The following is an 18,357-nucleotide window of genomic DNA, read 5'->3' as shown; positions in this document are numbered from 1 at the left end:
AATAAAAAAAATCTTAAGGAGAAGTTTTTTATTAATTTATTTATTAACTAAGTAATTTTTATTTAAATTTATAAAATAAATTATTATATAAAATTTAATTTATATTACTTATATTAATACTAAAAGAATTTTAAATTTTTTATATATAATAAAAAAATTAATTATTTTTTATATAAAAATAATTACTTTAATTATTACTTTAAATAATAGTTTTAAAATTATAATTAATTTTACTAAGCTTATTTTTATTTATTTACTTAAGTTTATTATATTTTATTTACTTTTACTAAATTAAAAAGCCTTTATTTTATATAAAGTTATAGGGATAATATAAGCTTTAACTATTATAATTATTATATTTAGTAAAAATCTTTTTTATATTTTATTTAAAAATTTTAAAAAATTAATTATTTTAAAAAAAAAAATTTTATAATTTTAAAATATTTTTTAAAAAAAAACTATAAGTTTAAGTATATTCTTAATTAATAAACTAAGTTTTAAAAAGTTATAGTTTTTTTTTTAAAATTTACTTTTTTATTATATATTTAGGTTTTAATTTTATAAAAATATATAAATTTAACTTTATTTAAGTTAAAAAAAACTATATTTTTATTTCCTTAATTTAAAATATTTTTTAATCTTTACTAAAGCTTTTAAATAATCTCTTTAATATTAGCTTTTATTATTATAATATTAATATTATTTATATACCTAAAGTAAATATTAAAATTATTAAGCTTTAGGCTAAGGAAAAAGTAAAATATAAAAATAATAAAAAAAATAAAAAACTTTTATAAAGTTTTATCCTTTAGCTTTATTTTTAAAAAAATAATCCTATAATTATTTTAAATAAAAGTTTTATAATTATTTATAAAAAAATTAATTTACTTTATAAAAAAAAAAACTATTTTTATTCCTTAAGTTTATATATTAAATAATTATATATAATTAAATTAAAAATATTAAAAATATTAAATATAAGAAAAAAAAAATCTTATATTAAAGTAACTTTAGTATTATATAATAAGTAAATTATTAAATTTATTATAAACTTTTTTAAAAAAGTTTTAAAATATTATTTTAATAATATTTTATATTTTATTATTAAAAAAAAGACTTTTTTAATAAAGAATTTTTTAAAGCTTTTACTTATATAAAAAAGTAAAAAAATAAGTTTATATTTTTTATATATAATATATATTTTTTTTAATTTCTTAAGTTTAAAAATAATAATAATCTTTATATTTTAAAAAAAAAGTAAGTAATATTTTATTATAAAATATTTATAAAAAAAATTAATTATATATTTACTAATAATAAGCTAAGTAAATTATAAAAAAGTAATTAATATATTATTTATATTAAATATAATATTACTTAACTTTATTATAGCTTTTTTAATTTTTAATTTTAATATTATTTAATTTTAGTAAATATTTTTATTAATAAAAAAATTTTGTTTTTATAAATTTAAAATATTTTCTTTTATTATTTTATATTTAAAAAGTTTATTTTTAAAAAAAATTACTTTTTTTATAAAATTTAAAATACTTTTATTTTTATTTATTAAAAAAAGTAATTAAAAATAATTTATTACTTTATATTATTTAATTATTAATTAAATATTTTTAATAATATTAATTTTTATTATAATTTTATTTTAGTAAATTTATTTACTATAATATATAATATTTTTAAGGATTTTATAAGCTTTTTTATAAATAAAAAAGCTATTTATTATTTTTTTATAAGCTTTATAAGCTACTTTATATTTTTTTAATTATTATAATATATTATAGTTATTTTAATATTTAGTTTTACTAATTACTTTTATAACTTATTTAAAAAAATCTTATAAAACTTTAGTACTTTTATTTAAATTAATTTTTAATAATATAATTAAATTAATTATAAGAAAAGTTTAAGTAAAAAAGTATATAAATTAACTAAAGTTTTTTTAATATTTTATTAATATATATTTTTTTTTTACTTTTAAAATTATTTTTTAAAAACTTAAAAAAGTTTATAATTATTATATAATAATTTAATTTTATATTAAAAAAATATTTAATTTTAATTAATATAAAATAATTTATGAAAACTAAATTAATATATTTTCTTAAGTATTAAATAAGTATATTTATTAAAGTTAAAAAAAAATTATATATTTTTATTTATTTTATAATTTTATTATTTATAAGGTTTACGCTTTTATTAAAGTTTTATAATTAATATAAAGTATTAAAGTTATTTATAATAATTAAATTAAAAAAAAAGATTTTATTTAATAAAAGTTTTTATAATTATATTTACTAACGCTTTTTAATAAATATTAATAATAATATATTTATATATTTTTATTTAATATATATATTTATTTTTTAAGCTTAAGGAGAAAAATTATTTATTAAGGAAATTTAAGGAAATTTTAATAAATATAAAAATTAAGGGTTTAGTATTTTTTTAATTATTTAAGGGGTTATATATTTAATATTTAAGGTAATTTTTAATTTATTTTTTATTTAAAATTTTATTTTATTAAGTATAAGGTTTTTAAATTAGTATAATATTATAATTACTTTTTTATATTAATAATAAAGTAATATTTTAATATAAATTATTTTTTTTAATATTAACTTAAAAGATTTTAAAATTAAAATTTTTTTAATAATTATAATAAAATTTATTATTTATAAACTTATATTAAAAAGTTTATTAATTTTATAAAAAGTATTAAATATATTTTTATTATTTTTAATTTTTTTTTTATTATTTAAATTAATTATATAAATTACTAATTTAATAAAAAAGGTTTTTTATAAAAGTTTTTTTTATTTAAATTAATTTTAATAATAATTTTTTTAACTAAAGCTTAAAAAAAGAAAAGTAAAACTAAGCTAAAAATTAATAATTTTATATAAGGGTTAATTTAAGTTTTTAAGTTAAATATTTTTTTAATATTAAGGGCTAAAGTAAAAATAAGTTTAAGTTTAAGTAAATTAATTTTATTATATTTTTATTAATTTAATTTTTAAATTACTTAAAATTAAGTTTTAATAATTTAAATTTTTTTTTATTTTTAATAATTAATTTAGTAAAATATTTTAAAAAATTTATTATATAAAGGCTATTATAATTAATATATTAAAGTAAAAATAAATAATTAATTATAATATTATTATATTTAAATAATAATTTATTATATTTATAATATTTTTTAATTTTAATATAATTTTATAAATTATAAAATCTTAAATATTATAAGTATTAGGTAACTTAAGGAAATTAAACTTAAATTTTTATTAAAAAAAAGTTATTAAATAACTTAAAATTAAGTTTAATATTTTTTTTAAAAAAAATAAAATAATAATATATATTAAAATTTTTTTTAAAAAAGGCTTTATAATAAATTATTAATATAGTTTTAGCCTTAGCCTTAGTATATATTTTTTTAAAAATTAATATATTAATAAAATAAGTTTTACTTATATTTATATAAGTTTTTAATATATTATATATTAAAAAAACTTTTTAAATATATATTTCTTTAATTTTTAAATTATTACTTTTTACTTATATTTAAAATATAATAATTTTATTTTATATATTTTAATTTTTACCCTTAGGGGTAAAACTTAATTAAATTTTTTAAAAATAAATAATATTTTTATTAATAAATTTTAAAATTTTAATTAATTTTTATTTAGCTTTTATAATTAATATTTTCTTTTATATATAATTTAATAAAACTTAAATAAAAATATAATAATTAAGTTTTTTTTTAAATTTATTAATTTTATTTTTTAATTTATTAATAATATAAATTAATTTTATATTATTAAAAACTAAGTTTTTTATAATTATAAACTTTTTTTATATTTTTTTATTATAAATATTTTTATATAATATAATTTATATTTATATAACCTTAGGGTTTTTTTAACTTACTTTTTTAATAATTATAAATATTTTTATTTTAGTAAAGTTTTTAATAATTTTTAATTTATTAATTTTAATATAAAATATATTAATTAATATTATTTTAATTAATTAAATAATTTTTTTTTTATTACTTAATTTTTTAAAATTTTTAAGTTTTTCCTTAAGGTTAATATAAAAAGTAATAAAATTTTTAAAAATAATATTTAAATATAAGTAAATTTATTTTACTATTATTAAAAAAAATTAAAAAATATATTATATTAAGTAAAAGTTAATAATTATAATTATATTTAATATTATATTTTATTTAATTTATTATTATATATTAATTTTATTAATTTAATTTATAATTTTATTTTTAATAAAAAATTTTCTTTTTTTATTTAAATTAATAATTTTTTTTATATTATTAAAAATAAAAATAATAAAGCTTTTTAAAATTATTTATATTATAATTATTATTATTATTATACTTAATTTTACTTTATTAAAACTAAATAAAAGTATTTTATTTATACTAAAGGCTTTTTTAAAATATTTTTTTTTTAAAAGTAAAAAAAAAAATTATAATTTTTTTTATTTTTAAGCCTAAGGGAGTTACCTTTTTTAATAATTAAAAAGCTATTACTAATTTAAAAATAATAAGTTTTATTTTATTTCAATTATCTAAAGGGTTTATAAATATTTTTATCTCTTTAAAATTCTTAAATAAAACTATAAATAAAAAAATTATAGTTATTTTATTTAATAGCTAGTTAAATAGGTAGGAGTTTTTAGTAGTTAGGTACTTAAAAGGTGGGGTACCTGTAGATATAGGAGGGAAGCTTGCGATTATATATAAGGGTCCGTCGTTGGAAAGTATCTTCAAATAGGCATCTTCACAACCCTTTTCAGGGGAATTATATACAATGTTTAGACGCAGTTTGGGAGCTCTAGGGTTGTTATCGACGTTGTTGCCAGTTACTGGGATAGCTACATTGCCTAATGACCGAGTACTTAATATAACAAGTACTTTATTCTCCATGAGACTTGGAAAGGACGGAGTCTTTCTCTTGGCATCACGGCGCTGCGTAGAAAGTTAACTGGTTGAGGTCGTGTTGACTTGCAATTCTTTGATATCCTCGTCCGATGGAAGGTGGGTCAACAAGTCATTATTGCGTTACGTTGCTATCAAATACTCAAAGTAGTGAATACATTCGAGGAATTCTTTAGCGTAGAGTGCTGATACAAAGGAATTCATTCATACCCGTGCTCATTAACTACAACACCAAGCGCAAACAAGCAAATTCGCCAACAGACACAGGCAGTAGGCAAATTGAAACACCTGGGGAAAAAACACCAAAGCAGAGAGCAGAACAGCTGAGAATCGTCTGGAGTGAGAACATCCGTCGCTTCAAAAATATTGAACTTGGGCCTGTACGCTGGGTGGATTACGGTTGCCCATATATCGTATTGCTAGATAACATCATCCAGTGATCAACATCAGCTGCTAGACACACTTAGGAAGAAACAACATAGGCTTGTCTGGATCAGAATCAGTTACTGTTCTCAGCACTATTCTGATGCATGTATCTGAAAATAGTAGCTAATACTTTCATTTCCCAGCTCGCCTCCATCCATTTGTCCCTTGGTCCTTTTCGTCGCCATCGATGAGTATTGCGGTCTTAACAGATTGATTGGTAGTTAGTCGGCAAAGCGTCCAGGGGTACTCCGTAAGGTCAGTACCAAGAGGGAGGAGTAAATCGAGTTACAAAAAGAGATGGCTGTATAGCCAGGAGCACCAATCAACGCGGGACCAGAGAGGGACGCTTAGGTTGCGATAGCGGTCATGGTAGCTGTAGTACCTATTCCTCGTCACCATCTTCAACATCGGCAGACTGGGCAGCAAGCTGCTGTTTCTTTAGTGCCCTCCGTTGGTCGCGTATCTTCTGCTGCTCCTTGTCAACGACTCTCTGACAAGGTGCGCATCTCTTGAGACCACGTCTCCCCTCCCCGTTGCAGCTCTCGCAGATCGGCTTCACTCTCTCTAGGCACACCGCGCACCTTGCTTGCCCTGGCACAATCTCTCGATCACAGCCATCCTCGATACAGTCTGTTTCAATGCCGTCTTCTCTCTTCTTTTCTCTCCTTCTCTGTGCCTTGTAAGCTCTTAAGCAGGTGGGGCACAGCCCTTTTTCGCTGTAAGAAGGTACTTTGCATTTTCTGCACTCCCCGAGAGGCACTCCTGTTTCACGACTCTCCCTGGCCTCGACTGTCTTCCGCTTGGAACGCGCCTTTTTGTTTTCCTCCTTCCTCCTCTGACGACATTCAGCGCACCTTGTAGACAGGCCCTCTGGTGGTCGGGGGCAATCCTCTTCTTCGCATGTTTTAGCCATACGCGCCTCATCGCGTTTCTTTTGATTCCACTCTCTGATTCTCTTCTTTCTCCATTCCCGGGCACAATCGGCGCACCTCGTCGACTTCCCCTGCTTTAGCTTTCCGCAGTCGCAGTCTGACTGCTCGCCTTCATCAGTGTCCGAGTACTGCTGTCTCTTGTAGGGCTTTAGATGATTGTCATCCTCATCGTCTTGATCTCTCTTCCTCTTGTTAGCCACCGCGTTGCTGCTCTTAGCCAGCTCATCGCCACTATCGACCCTTTCTTCATCGGCTGTACCCAAGCTAATCAGGTCTTTGTTGTTAGACCTGCGGAAACTCTTCATCCGCTCCTTAAAACAATTCACGCATCTTCTTAACCCCCCAAGTCGGTCTTCGTTACACCCTTCTTCAATACAAGCGAGTTGCACCAGGCCATCGACATGAAGTCTGCATGTGTCGCAGAGCCTGTCATAGCTGATGACTTTTCGTCGACATACCTTGCAACGATGCCTCGTTCTGCGCCGGCCGTAGCGCCTTACTGCACATCTGCCACACCAGGATTGGCCATAAGCGACGCCTCCGCAATCAACGCACTCACGGGCCTTGCAAAGTTTGCATTTTCTGTCGCGAGTTGCGGCCCCACAATTTCCACAGCGGATGTCTCTCCTCTCGTTCACCATGGTAAGCAGCGCCAAGTCAAGTTCTTGTTCGGTGCACGCGCTGCCGGCAGTTTTGTTAAGAGCATGTGCCCGATTTCGGCATCGCGACCAAAACCACCCTCCATATTGGGCATTGATAGGAATCGTTTCGTATGCCTGTTGAACAATCAGCGTTGCAGCTGGGTTGGCGTTTGGCTCAAGGAGAGCTACTCTCCACAGTGTCGACCTGGGCGCCGACAGTGTGTTATTTATGCTCATCAGTAAATCATGTGCTTGCTTGTCTGGGCAAGTCCCATATTCGCCTTCTGATTCTTCACGACGCGCCTTGCGGGTCACACGCTCAGCAACTGCCAAACTGGTTCGGAAAAACCCGTGTTGGAAGAGGTGATAGCTTACGGCGCGATACAAAGCCATCTGCGTAGCAAACTTGTATTCCTCCAGCTTATCCTGCAGGAACAACAAGCAAAGTTTCTCCTCGCGAGCAGTCCAGGGACGCCTAATCAAAATGTCTCCATCGCCACTGGCATCCTATGGCAGTTGGTCGAAGAGCCGGAGAATCGACATGCTGGCGACTGGCACTTCAACTTTTCCGTGGTGGTACTTCTGCTGTCGGGTGGATAAAATATCCATCAACATCACCGCATCCACAATAGCATCATGCCATCTGAATACTAGGTCTGAGGGGTAGTACAAGCAAGCAACATATGCTAACTGATAGCCTGGCAGCATTGGCCCAGTTACTTGGAGCCATCGCATAGGGGACACCCAGTTCCCAGGGGCCGGGAGAATGTCTTCATGGTTGTATCCGGCGCGCTTGATGTTATCGCGATAAACAATTTGATCGAAGGGATGAGTGGCCCATTCAGCCATAAGCATATCCGGATACTTCATCTTGAGTGCCTTTAACTGATCAACAAGCCAGTGCATGCTATCGCCACGGGGTTTCTTCATGGACGGCGAACCGAAAGCTTTGCGCAGTGCAGCCATTTCCCGGCTGGTCAAAGTCCCACCGCAAGTCTTGGTAGCAAGATCCCACAGTTCCTTGACCGTTGCACAACTGTGATGGATGTACCCTCCGATAACAACATTACGATCCGCATCAATAATTGCCATTTGGATGAGAAGAGGGCCCACAGTCTCGACATCCGTGGCAAAAGCATCTCGACGGTCACGAAGCCGTTCATAAAACTCGATTTCTTCATGCGTAATGCCTTGAATTATGTTTCTTTCATCTGCGAACCATCGTGCGGCCTCATTGGGAGTGCTGATATCGCAATTCATTCGCCGATTCTGGTTGTGTTCGACGGCAATCCTCACTGGTGATCGGGTCACACTTCTGTCCACCGCATTGAGGGCATGGCTCAAGCATAGATGGGTTCCCATAGCCAATTGGTTGCCGCAATTAAGTGTGTCGCATGCGTCTTGCTCAGCTGTCGGCGCACGCCATCTACCTGAACAGAACATTGAGCTTATCAGCTGACGGATTCCTCGGCAAGTTTCATAGACTGTTCCCAAGATCAACGTCTTCTGAAAGATGCCATTGGCGTTTCTTTTGACGGTAAAGGATACGATAGTGTTTCTCATGTTAATAGTTTTGTTGGAAACACAACTCAAAGTGTCCCATGCGCCAACGCATCTGATACCTTGGCGATAGAGGAGTATACCGTCGTACCCAATGGAAGCTGTTGAGAATTGTCAGATAGATGGCTTGATAATTGAATTTTGACTTACCAAGCTTAAACAGATTGTGGTCGTAAATCACTTCCTCATCCTTAAAAATAGCTTGGATACGTAACTAGGTAGGTATATTAGTTTCTACCTCCACATCAATGTCACTACGAGGGATATTTACCTGCTCATAGATTTCGGAAGATCTATATGACGGCTTGCGGCGTGCCCCGACCTGTTGACAATCCTCAATAAGAGCTCCAGGTAATGGTAGAGTCGATGTTGGGATATCCGCACTGGTGGAAATGTCAATGTAGGTGAAATTCGGATCGATCATGGTTGTCCTCCCCATGACTTCTTTCAAATCTAGGCTCTGGAGAGCTGCGAAGGAGCCCGTGACGAGCGCGTGTCGAACATTCAAGTGCACCATCAGGACTCTTCGTCGTGCTTGGCGACCTTTGGTTCTCGAGCTGAATTGACATTCCGGGAATGGGCAGCGGTTTGCCATTGCCATTGCCTCATGAGCCTCAAAGCGGTGCAGCTTCAAGGCCCAAAGTGTGAAGACGCCTGGGCTGTCTTGGCAATCTTCGTGCGAGCAAGTTTCATTTTGGCTAGCATGGCAAGCTTCAAAATGAAGCTGTAAGGAGGCTGCTCGAAAAAAACTCCTGGGGCAGTATGGACAAGTCTCCAGATCTTCTTCAGTTGCTGGCAGAACAGTGTCTGTTCTGACCCTAGCCGACTGTAACATTGTAGCAGGACAGCACTTGATGTGCCTCACGCATTCAAACCGGCTGCAAAAAGTCCTTTTGCATTCATCAATCGAACAGACGTCTTGCAGTGCCATAACATCTCCGTTCGTCGTTATAGTCGCGCATTCGAACAGGTTCGGAGCGTCATCTTCGTCGTCGCAATCGGAATCAGACGAGTCACTCTCATCGTCTGGGTAGCCAGACCCCCTGTCGCCATCGGAGTCTGAGTAGTCAGACTCTCCGTCCGAGCTGGGGTCGGAATCGGAGTCTGTGTCCACATGTTGGGCTGAGTTCGTTACATGTTGCCTTGAAGGTCCCAGTGGTTCTGGAGCTGCTGAGGGGCGACCTTCAACAAAATCACCTGTGTTCTCTTGCTTCTGTCTCATACTTCTAGAAATTTTCAAAAATCAGCTAGAGTTAAAATCCATAGCGAAGGATTAACTTACCTCGTCGCCACCATCTTTTGATTCCCAACGTTCGCTGTTGGCTGTTGGAGATCGGATCTGGAAGCAGGAAATCAGATATTTGAGAGGTTGGAGAAGAGAAATTGGAAATCTCGTGGCAGGGATTAGAGGAAATCTGGCATAGGGCCGGCACCGTGCCTGACAGGTACCGCAGGTGCCAAAGGTGCGTTTGTGCGCTGATGTCCGCCCAGGCATAGAGCTAGGGCTGTCAGGTAAGTCTAAAATGATTTGAATTCCAACTGGCAACTGAACATTAATAACACGATTGAGCATGGATCACCATTTGCACGATGTCCGTTTCTGTCTTGTCGCAATAGGTGCCATCTACCAAGAACGATGGCAGAAAAATACTCGCTGTTGCGAACCAGTAACATATCTCATGCGTTTGTTAAATTGTATGTCCAGTCACTTAAAGAGTTTTAGTCAGAAGAATTTTGCGGTCGACGGCAGATGATAAGCGCCAGACAATGCACCCGAACCTTTACTACTAGGTATGTCTTAGACATGTATGTGTATTCGTAACCTATTTAAACTCCCGACCTTTTAGCAGTTGTTGAGGACAACTCACTGACAGGCCCCAAATGGGACTGTTTGCCCGACTGTTGGCGCATTCATAAACAGGTAGAATACATGTATGCTTTCTGGTATTTAATAAGCCAAATGGATCTAATATATTTCTAAGATGTCGAGAATTGCAACAGTGCGTCGGGAGCTAACTGTAAATGTATCTAACTTGTCCCTTTGATAATGTAATCTCGTTTAAAAGAACTCTGTTGTTAAAGAATTATTGTGATTGGACGGGTATGGGTTCCTTTAGCCACTTCTAAACTGCTGATGTTATGTAAGGCTTGTAAAGGCGTGAGACAGTTGGCGAATTTAATATTCTTTTTAGACTGACGGCATAAGCCTGCAAAGGAATAAAGAGATTGCTGCTGTAAATATAATAAGAAGGACGCTCTGGCGATTGTGGATGGATCTCATGTCCTAAATTATAAAGAGCAGTGGAGATATGCCTGGCAGAGAGTTAGACTTTAATATTTGCACTCCAGCTAATACTAGTAAATTTCCCACTGATCTAAACAAAACCTTTAAATAAGTCACAGTCAAAGAGACTGGATTTCTCTGCGAGTTTTTAGATTATTAGGGTATTTATATAATAGAAACCGCGTGCCTTAATATTATATATAACTTTATAAGAAAGAATAATAAATATATATAAATATAAGTAAAGGAGAATATAGGGTCCTGTTAAGCTCTTTCCTTAAGTATAATATCTTTTACTTTTAGCCTCCTAAGTATTTAAAACTAAAGTTATATAATTTTATTTTTAATAATTAATTAATAACCCTATATTAAAAATTTTTTATTATTTTTTTAATAAAAATAAAAATATTATTATTATTTTTTAATATAAAATAATTAATTAAGTTTTTAAATTTATTTTTATTTAATATTTCCTTTTTTTAATTTTTTTTACTTATTTTATTAATTACTTAATTAACTTAATTAATTAACTAAGTTTATTAAACTTTTTTTAATATAATAATATATAATATTAATAATAAAATTTAATAGTATATTACTTTATTAATATAATAATATTATTAATTTATTTTTTAATATATATAAATATTAAGTTTTTATTATAACTTAATTTAACCTCTTATATAATTTAAAATAAGTATATACCTAAAATAAAGTTATTTTATTCTTATTAATAAAAAATTAAAGTACTAAACTTAATTACTAAAGTGCTTTATATAATTACTCCCTTAAATAATAAAGTAATAAATTATATTACTTTATAAAAAAATAACTTACTATATAAGAAAAAATATTTATATTTATTTAAATAGCTTAAATAATTAGTTATTAATATAGTAATAAAATTAATTATTATTTTAATTTATTAATTATATAATAAAATTACTTAATTATACCCTATTACTTTTATTAATATAAATTATAATTAATTTATTATTTTAAGAACTATATTATATTATTTAATATAAACTAATTTATTATATATTAATAACTCTTATTTAAATTAGTATTATATATTATTTAAGTAATAAAAAATACTATAGCTTTTTAAACCCTTAAACTTATTATTATTTTTAAAAGCTTTATTATAATTTTAAAAAAACTCTAAGTATAAAATAACTAATTAAAAAATAACTTAAAGTTAATTAAAAATACTAAAGTTATTAAAATAATTAAACTTAAGTAATTAAAACTTTTTACTAAAAAAGTTAATATTTTATAAACTTTTTTTAATTAATTTAAAGTTTATTATATTATTAATAATAAATAATTTTTAATTATTAAAAATAAGATTTTTTATATTTTTAATTATATAAAAAAAGCTATACTTAATTAATTTAAACTTATTATAAAAAATTATATTAAAATTATAAATATATTTTATAATAGTAAAATTATTTATATTTTTTTAAACTATATAAATTTTAAAATTATACTTTAGTTAATTTTTAAAATAATTAATAAAAAATAAATTATTAAATAAAAACTTAAGGACTTTTATTAAAAAAAGGCTATATTTAAGTATATTTTTTAATTTATATAAATTTTTTTAAAACTTAAATAAAAATATAAACTCTTAATAAAATATTTTTATAAAAATATTAAAAAAAAAATAAAAAAAAAATTATATAAACTTAATTATTTTAATACTTTTTAAAAATATATAAATAAAGTTATTAAAATTAATAATAAGTAATATAAATATTAAAAAAAGTATAAAAAAAAATTATAATTTTTTTTATTATATTATTATAAAGTTAACTAAAGTAAGAAATAATATAAAAAAATTATTTATATTTATAAAATAAACCTAAAATAAATAAACTTTAATATTATTATTAAAAAAAAAAATTCCTTTATTATAATTATAATAAAAAAAACTATATAATTTAAAATTATTAATTTAAAAAAATTAATAAAATATAAAAATAACTTAAATGAATTATTAATATTATTTATAAATTTAAGTAATTACTAAATTAAAAATATAATAATAATAAAATTTTTAACTTAAATATAAGTTAAGTTATAAAAAAACTTAAACTTAATAAATTAATATAAGCCTTAGTAAAAAAACCTATTTTAAAAAAAGTTAATAACCTTAAGAATATAATATTTATATATAATATTATACTTTTACTAAAAATTATTAATATTATTATAATTAATATTATATTTTTATTATAAAATATACCTAAGGTATAATAATATATATAAATTTATATAATATTATTTATAAATTTTAATAAAATTAATACCCTTAAGGTATTTAAACTTATAATTAAAATCCTTAAGAAAAATAATTTTAAAATATAATAATAATTTATAAATTAAAAAAAAATATAATATAATATTTACTTTACTAAAAAATATAATTATAAAAACCTAAAATTATATATTAAGTTTTATTATAAAACTTATATAATTTTTAAAATTTAAAAATAATATATTTAATAATATAAATCCTTAGATTTTAAAAAATATAACTTAGTAAAATAATATTAATATTATTATTAAAATTATTATTATAATATATAAATTAAGAAAAAGCTATATAATTATAATTATAATTTTTAAATTTATAAAAAATAAAAAAGTATAAATAATATTAAAGCTTATTATAAATATAATTTTATAAATATATTTATTTATAATTATTATTAATATAAAATATATAATAAAAAACCTTAAGTATTATAAATATTATTATATATTAATAATATTAACTTTAAAAAGAAATAGCTAAAATAGTTTATAATTTTTAATTTTAAAAATATTTATTATATAATTTAGCTTAAAAAAATAAAAAAACCCTAAAGAATAATAATTTAAAAAAAAAATAACTTTTATAAAAAATTTATTAATATTATTATATAATTAATATAATTATTAAAATTTTTAATAAAAGTAATTATTAAAAAATATAAATTTATAATATATTTTAATAATAAAACCTAAAGTAATTATATTTACTTATATTTATATTTAAGCTATAATTACTATATAAAAATAAAAGTAATAAAAATTATAATATATTTATTATAAATAATTAAAAATTTAAATATAATAAAAGAATTATTAATATTAAAATATTTTTCCTTAATATTAAAATTTAAAGTAAAATAAAAAAAATTAATTTTAATATATTAAATATCCTAAGATTTAAAACCTTATTAAAATATATATAGCTAAGGGAAAATAACTCTTAAATTAACTAAAAAATAAACTAAGTAAGTTAAATATATAATTTTAGTTTACTAAAAATATTAAAACTTAAATTATAATTATTTTAAAAAAAATAATAAAAGGGTAATATATTATTAAAAAACCTAAAGCTTTTTAAACTAAAAAATAAAAAGTCTAAAATAAAAAAAGTTAAATTTAAAACCCCTTAAGAAATATTATAATAATACTAAAATAAAACCAAAGGCTAGGGCGTAGCCTTCCTTTGACCTAGCTATTATAGCTTTACTAAACCTCTTAATAATAAATATAACCTCCTCTATACTAAAATAAATAAAATAAAGTAAAATAATAAAAAGTTTATAAAATAATTACTTTAATATAAATAAAACTTTAAAATTTAAATTAAGCTTTTTTAAAAGCTAAAAAAAAAGCTAACTTTAACCCTAAGGAATAGTAAATAACTAAAGTTTTATAATAATATTATAAATATAAAAAATTATATTAAAAAACTTTAAAAATAAAACTATTACTTTATATAAAATAAAATTATAAAATTATATTTAAAAAAGGGACTTTTTTAAAGTTTTATAAAATTTATAACCTTAGTAAATTTAAGCTTAAAATACTTAAAAAATAAATTAAAAAATAACTTTAAAAAAAATATATTATATTTTTTAATTTATTTATTAAATACTTTATTATTTTTATATTAAAAAAAAATAAAAAACTTTAATTAATTATTAATTATTACTAACTTAATAATATTATTATTAAAAATAAAACCCTATTACTATTAATTAATAAAATTAAAAAATATTTTTCTAAAATAAATTATTTTATAATACTTAATTTTACTAAAGCTTATAAACTTACTTATATAAAAGTAAAAAATAAATAAAAAATTACTTTTTAAACTTAATATAGTTTTTATAAATACTTAATTATATTATAAAAACTTATTAATACTTTTATATTATTTTAAAAATAAATTAATTATATATTAAAAATATACTTAAATAACTTTATTATTATATATATTAATAATATTTTTATTTTCTTAAGAACTTTTAAAAAATATTAAAAATATATATATTAAGTATTATAAACCCTTTAAAATATTAATTTATTAATTAACCTTAAAAAATATTAATTTTATATATAAAAAATAAAATTCTTTAAATATATTATTATACTTAAAGAAATTTAAATAAATTTTAAAAAAATTAAAGTAATTAAAAATTAAAAACCTTTAGTTAATATTAAGGAAATATAAAGCTTTTTAAAATTTATTAATTATTATTAATAATTTATAAAAAACTTTACTAAAATTATTATATTATTAATAAATTTTACTAAAAAAATTAAAAAATTTTATAAAGCCTTAATATTAATATTACTTTTAAATAACTTAAAAATACTATAATTTTTAAATTAATATTTATTATATTTAACTTTAATAAACTTATTATAATTAAAATAAATACCTTAGATTTTATTATTAATAAATAAATTAATTAACTAAATAAAAATAATAAACTTAAATTTATTATATTTCTTTTTAAAAAACTATATAAATTAGCTTTATAATATTTTATTTATAATAAAGAATTTATAATTATTATTATTATATTTAAATATTAAAAATATTATTATTTAAGAAATATATATAAAATTAAAGTTTATATTAATTATAAAAATATTATATTTTTTATAATAACTTAATAATTATTTAAAAAATAAGTTAAATATTTTAAGTTCTTAGTTATATTTAATTATAAAATAATTTATTATAAAAAATTTAAAAATAACTATATTAATACTCTTAGCTAAAGGCTTAATTATTTTTAAAAAATACTAGATTTTATTATATAAGTTTTATAACTTAATAAATAAAAAGTCTTAAAATAATAATAAATTAATTTTATTTTTAAAATTAAAAAATATAATTTATTTTTAATAAAAATAATAAAATATATTAAACTTTAGTAATTAATAAAAAAGTATAATATTTTTACTACATAAGTATAATTTTACATAAGTATAACTTTTAACTTAGTTTAATTAACTAGAAAAAAAATATCTTTATAAGTATTTCTTAGTATAAATAGTAAAGCTAGCTACTTTAATAACTACTTTTAAAAGTATACTTAAGCTTTTGCCTGCTTTTTAATTTATAAATTAAATATTTCTCTTAAGTATAAAGAATAAACTACCTAAAAGCTAAAATTAAAATAATTATTATTAAACCTTTATTTAGCAGTTATTAGCTAGTAGTAGCCTAGCTAATTTATATTTTTTTTTATAATTAATTTAAGTTACTCTTTTTTACTTTATTTATTCTTTAGGCTTTAGTAAACCTTTTTTATAATATTAATAGTATTAGGATTATAAGTTTTTATAATAATAGTTATTATTTTAGTAATAATTACTATTAGTTTTTTATTACCTTTAGCTATTATAGTTATTTATAATAGATTTTAGTTAGCTATTAACTTATTTTTTATTATAAGGGTTTATTACTTTTATAATATATTATTTTATTAAATAGTCTTTTGTATTATATATATAATTTATTTTTAAGTAGGATTATTACTGCCTTTTATAACTTAATACAATAATTAGCTTATTTAGTTTAATTAAGTTATTAAACTATAAGTTATAAACTTAAAGTTTATATTATACTTAAACTTTATTATTTAGGCTTTTTTATATATTTTAAGTTTAGTTTTAAACCTTAATTAATTATATTTTATAATTTAAATTTTTAAAATTTAACTTAATTAACTATAGTTAATTAAGTTAAGTTATAAATTAATTCTGGATTTTAAACTAAAGGCTAAGGTATAGCTTTTCTTTAACTTAATTATTATAGTTTTATTAAACCTCTTAATAATAAATATAACTTTTATAAATTAAATATATTTTTATAGTTTTTTTAATTTATAAATTAAAAGAATTATTATTATTATTTTAATTTATAAATTAAAATAACTTACTTATTACTATTTATAACTTATTTTTTTTTATAAACTTTTATTAATTTTTTATTTTTTATATATTAGGTTATATTTTTTAATTACTTAAATAAATATTTATTATTTTCTTAAATTTAAGTATTTTACTTAGTTAATATTTTTATAATTTTATTAAAAAATAATTAAGTAAAGTTTTTTTATTTTATATATTTTATTTAATAATTTTTTTTATAAATATAAATTTATTTTAATTATTAATTAATTAGCTATACTTTTATAAATTTTATTATATTTTTATTTAATTAATAACTTAATTAATTAATTTATTAAAAACTTAGTTATTTATTATAATAATTAATTATATTAAAATAAATTATTTAGTATTTTTTAATTTTTTTTATAATATAATAATAATATTAAAATTAAAAATTTAGTAATATAAATTTATAAATATTAATTTTTATAATAATTAATATAAGTAAATTTTTTATTTTATAAAGTTAATATTAAAACCTAGCTTTTTATAAACTTTATAATAATAAAAAATCTTAAGTTTAAAAAAAATTATATAATATTTATTATAATTAACTAAATAAAATAAAAAAAAAGTTTTAATATTAAATATAAACTTATATATTATATATTATTATTTATTAATATACTTAAGTTTTTTTAATAATATTATTTATAATAATTTACTTAAATATTTTTTAATAAACCTTAGGTATTAGTAATTAATAAAAACTTAGTTATTTATATAAATATTTTTAAAGTTATATTTTTAATTATATATTATATTTTATATTACTTTAATAAATTAATAAAAATAAATTATATTATTTAAAAAATAGTTTTTTATATTATTATTATTTACTTTAATACTTAAAATTATATAAATATTAAAATTATAATAATAATAAATAAAATAATATATTTATTAAGCTTTTATTAATAAATATATTTTATATAAGTAATTTAAAATTATTTATTAATTATTAAACTTTAAATAAAAATATATTTAAGTTTATTTATATACTTACTTTATTTTAGTAAATAAAATATATTTTTATATAAAAAAAACCCTTTAATAAATATAAGGGATATTTTATTAAAAGTTAAGTTAGTAAAAGAGAGTAAAAAAATATAAAAGTAAGTTTATAAAGGCTTTATATTAAATATATAAAATAAGTATATAATAATAATTATATTTATCTTTAACTTTTTATAATTTTATAAAACTTTTAGTTATTATATAATACTTACTACTATATTAAAAGCTATATAGCCCTTAGCTTATACTTTCCTAGCGTAATTA

The 18,357-nt window shown here is 21.8% G+C and overlaps 1 protein-coding gene across 1 annotated transcript; it reads right to left on the bottom strand.

Moving 5' to 3' along the window:
* Window positions 1–5,786: 5,786 nt before the first annotated feature.
* On the bottom strand, window positions 5,787–9,833 carry Triagg1_8745 (uncharacterized protein; the record flags this gene model as incomplete). The annotated part of the gene is made up of 8 exons (XM_062903625.1): window positions 5,787–6,744; window positions 6,795–6,813; window positions 6,896–7,484; window positions 7,536–8,638; window positions 8,688–8,751; window positions 8,809–9,363; window positions 9,454–9,763; window positions 9,820–9,833. The coding sequence occupies 8 exons, from the start codon at window positions 9,831–9,833 to the stop codon at window positions 5,787–5,789; spliced, it is 3,612 nt and encodes a 1,203-aa protein (XP_062752217.1).
* Window positions 9,834–18,357: the final 8,524 nt, after the last annotated feature.

Source organism: Trichoderma aggressivum, assembly GCF_033847375.1.
Source record: "Trichoderma aggressivum f. europaeum strain CBS 100526 chromosome Unknown scaffold_045, whole genome shotgun sequence".
NCBI classification, from domain to species: Eukaryota; Fungi; Ascomycota; class Sordariomycetes; order Hypocreales; family Hypocreaceae; genus Trichoderma; species Trichoderma aggressivum.
Note: the sequence above shows the minus strand (reverse complement) of the source record. Positions and strands in the feature narration are given on the sequence as shown.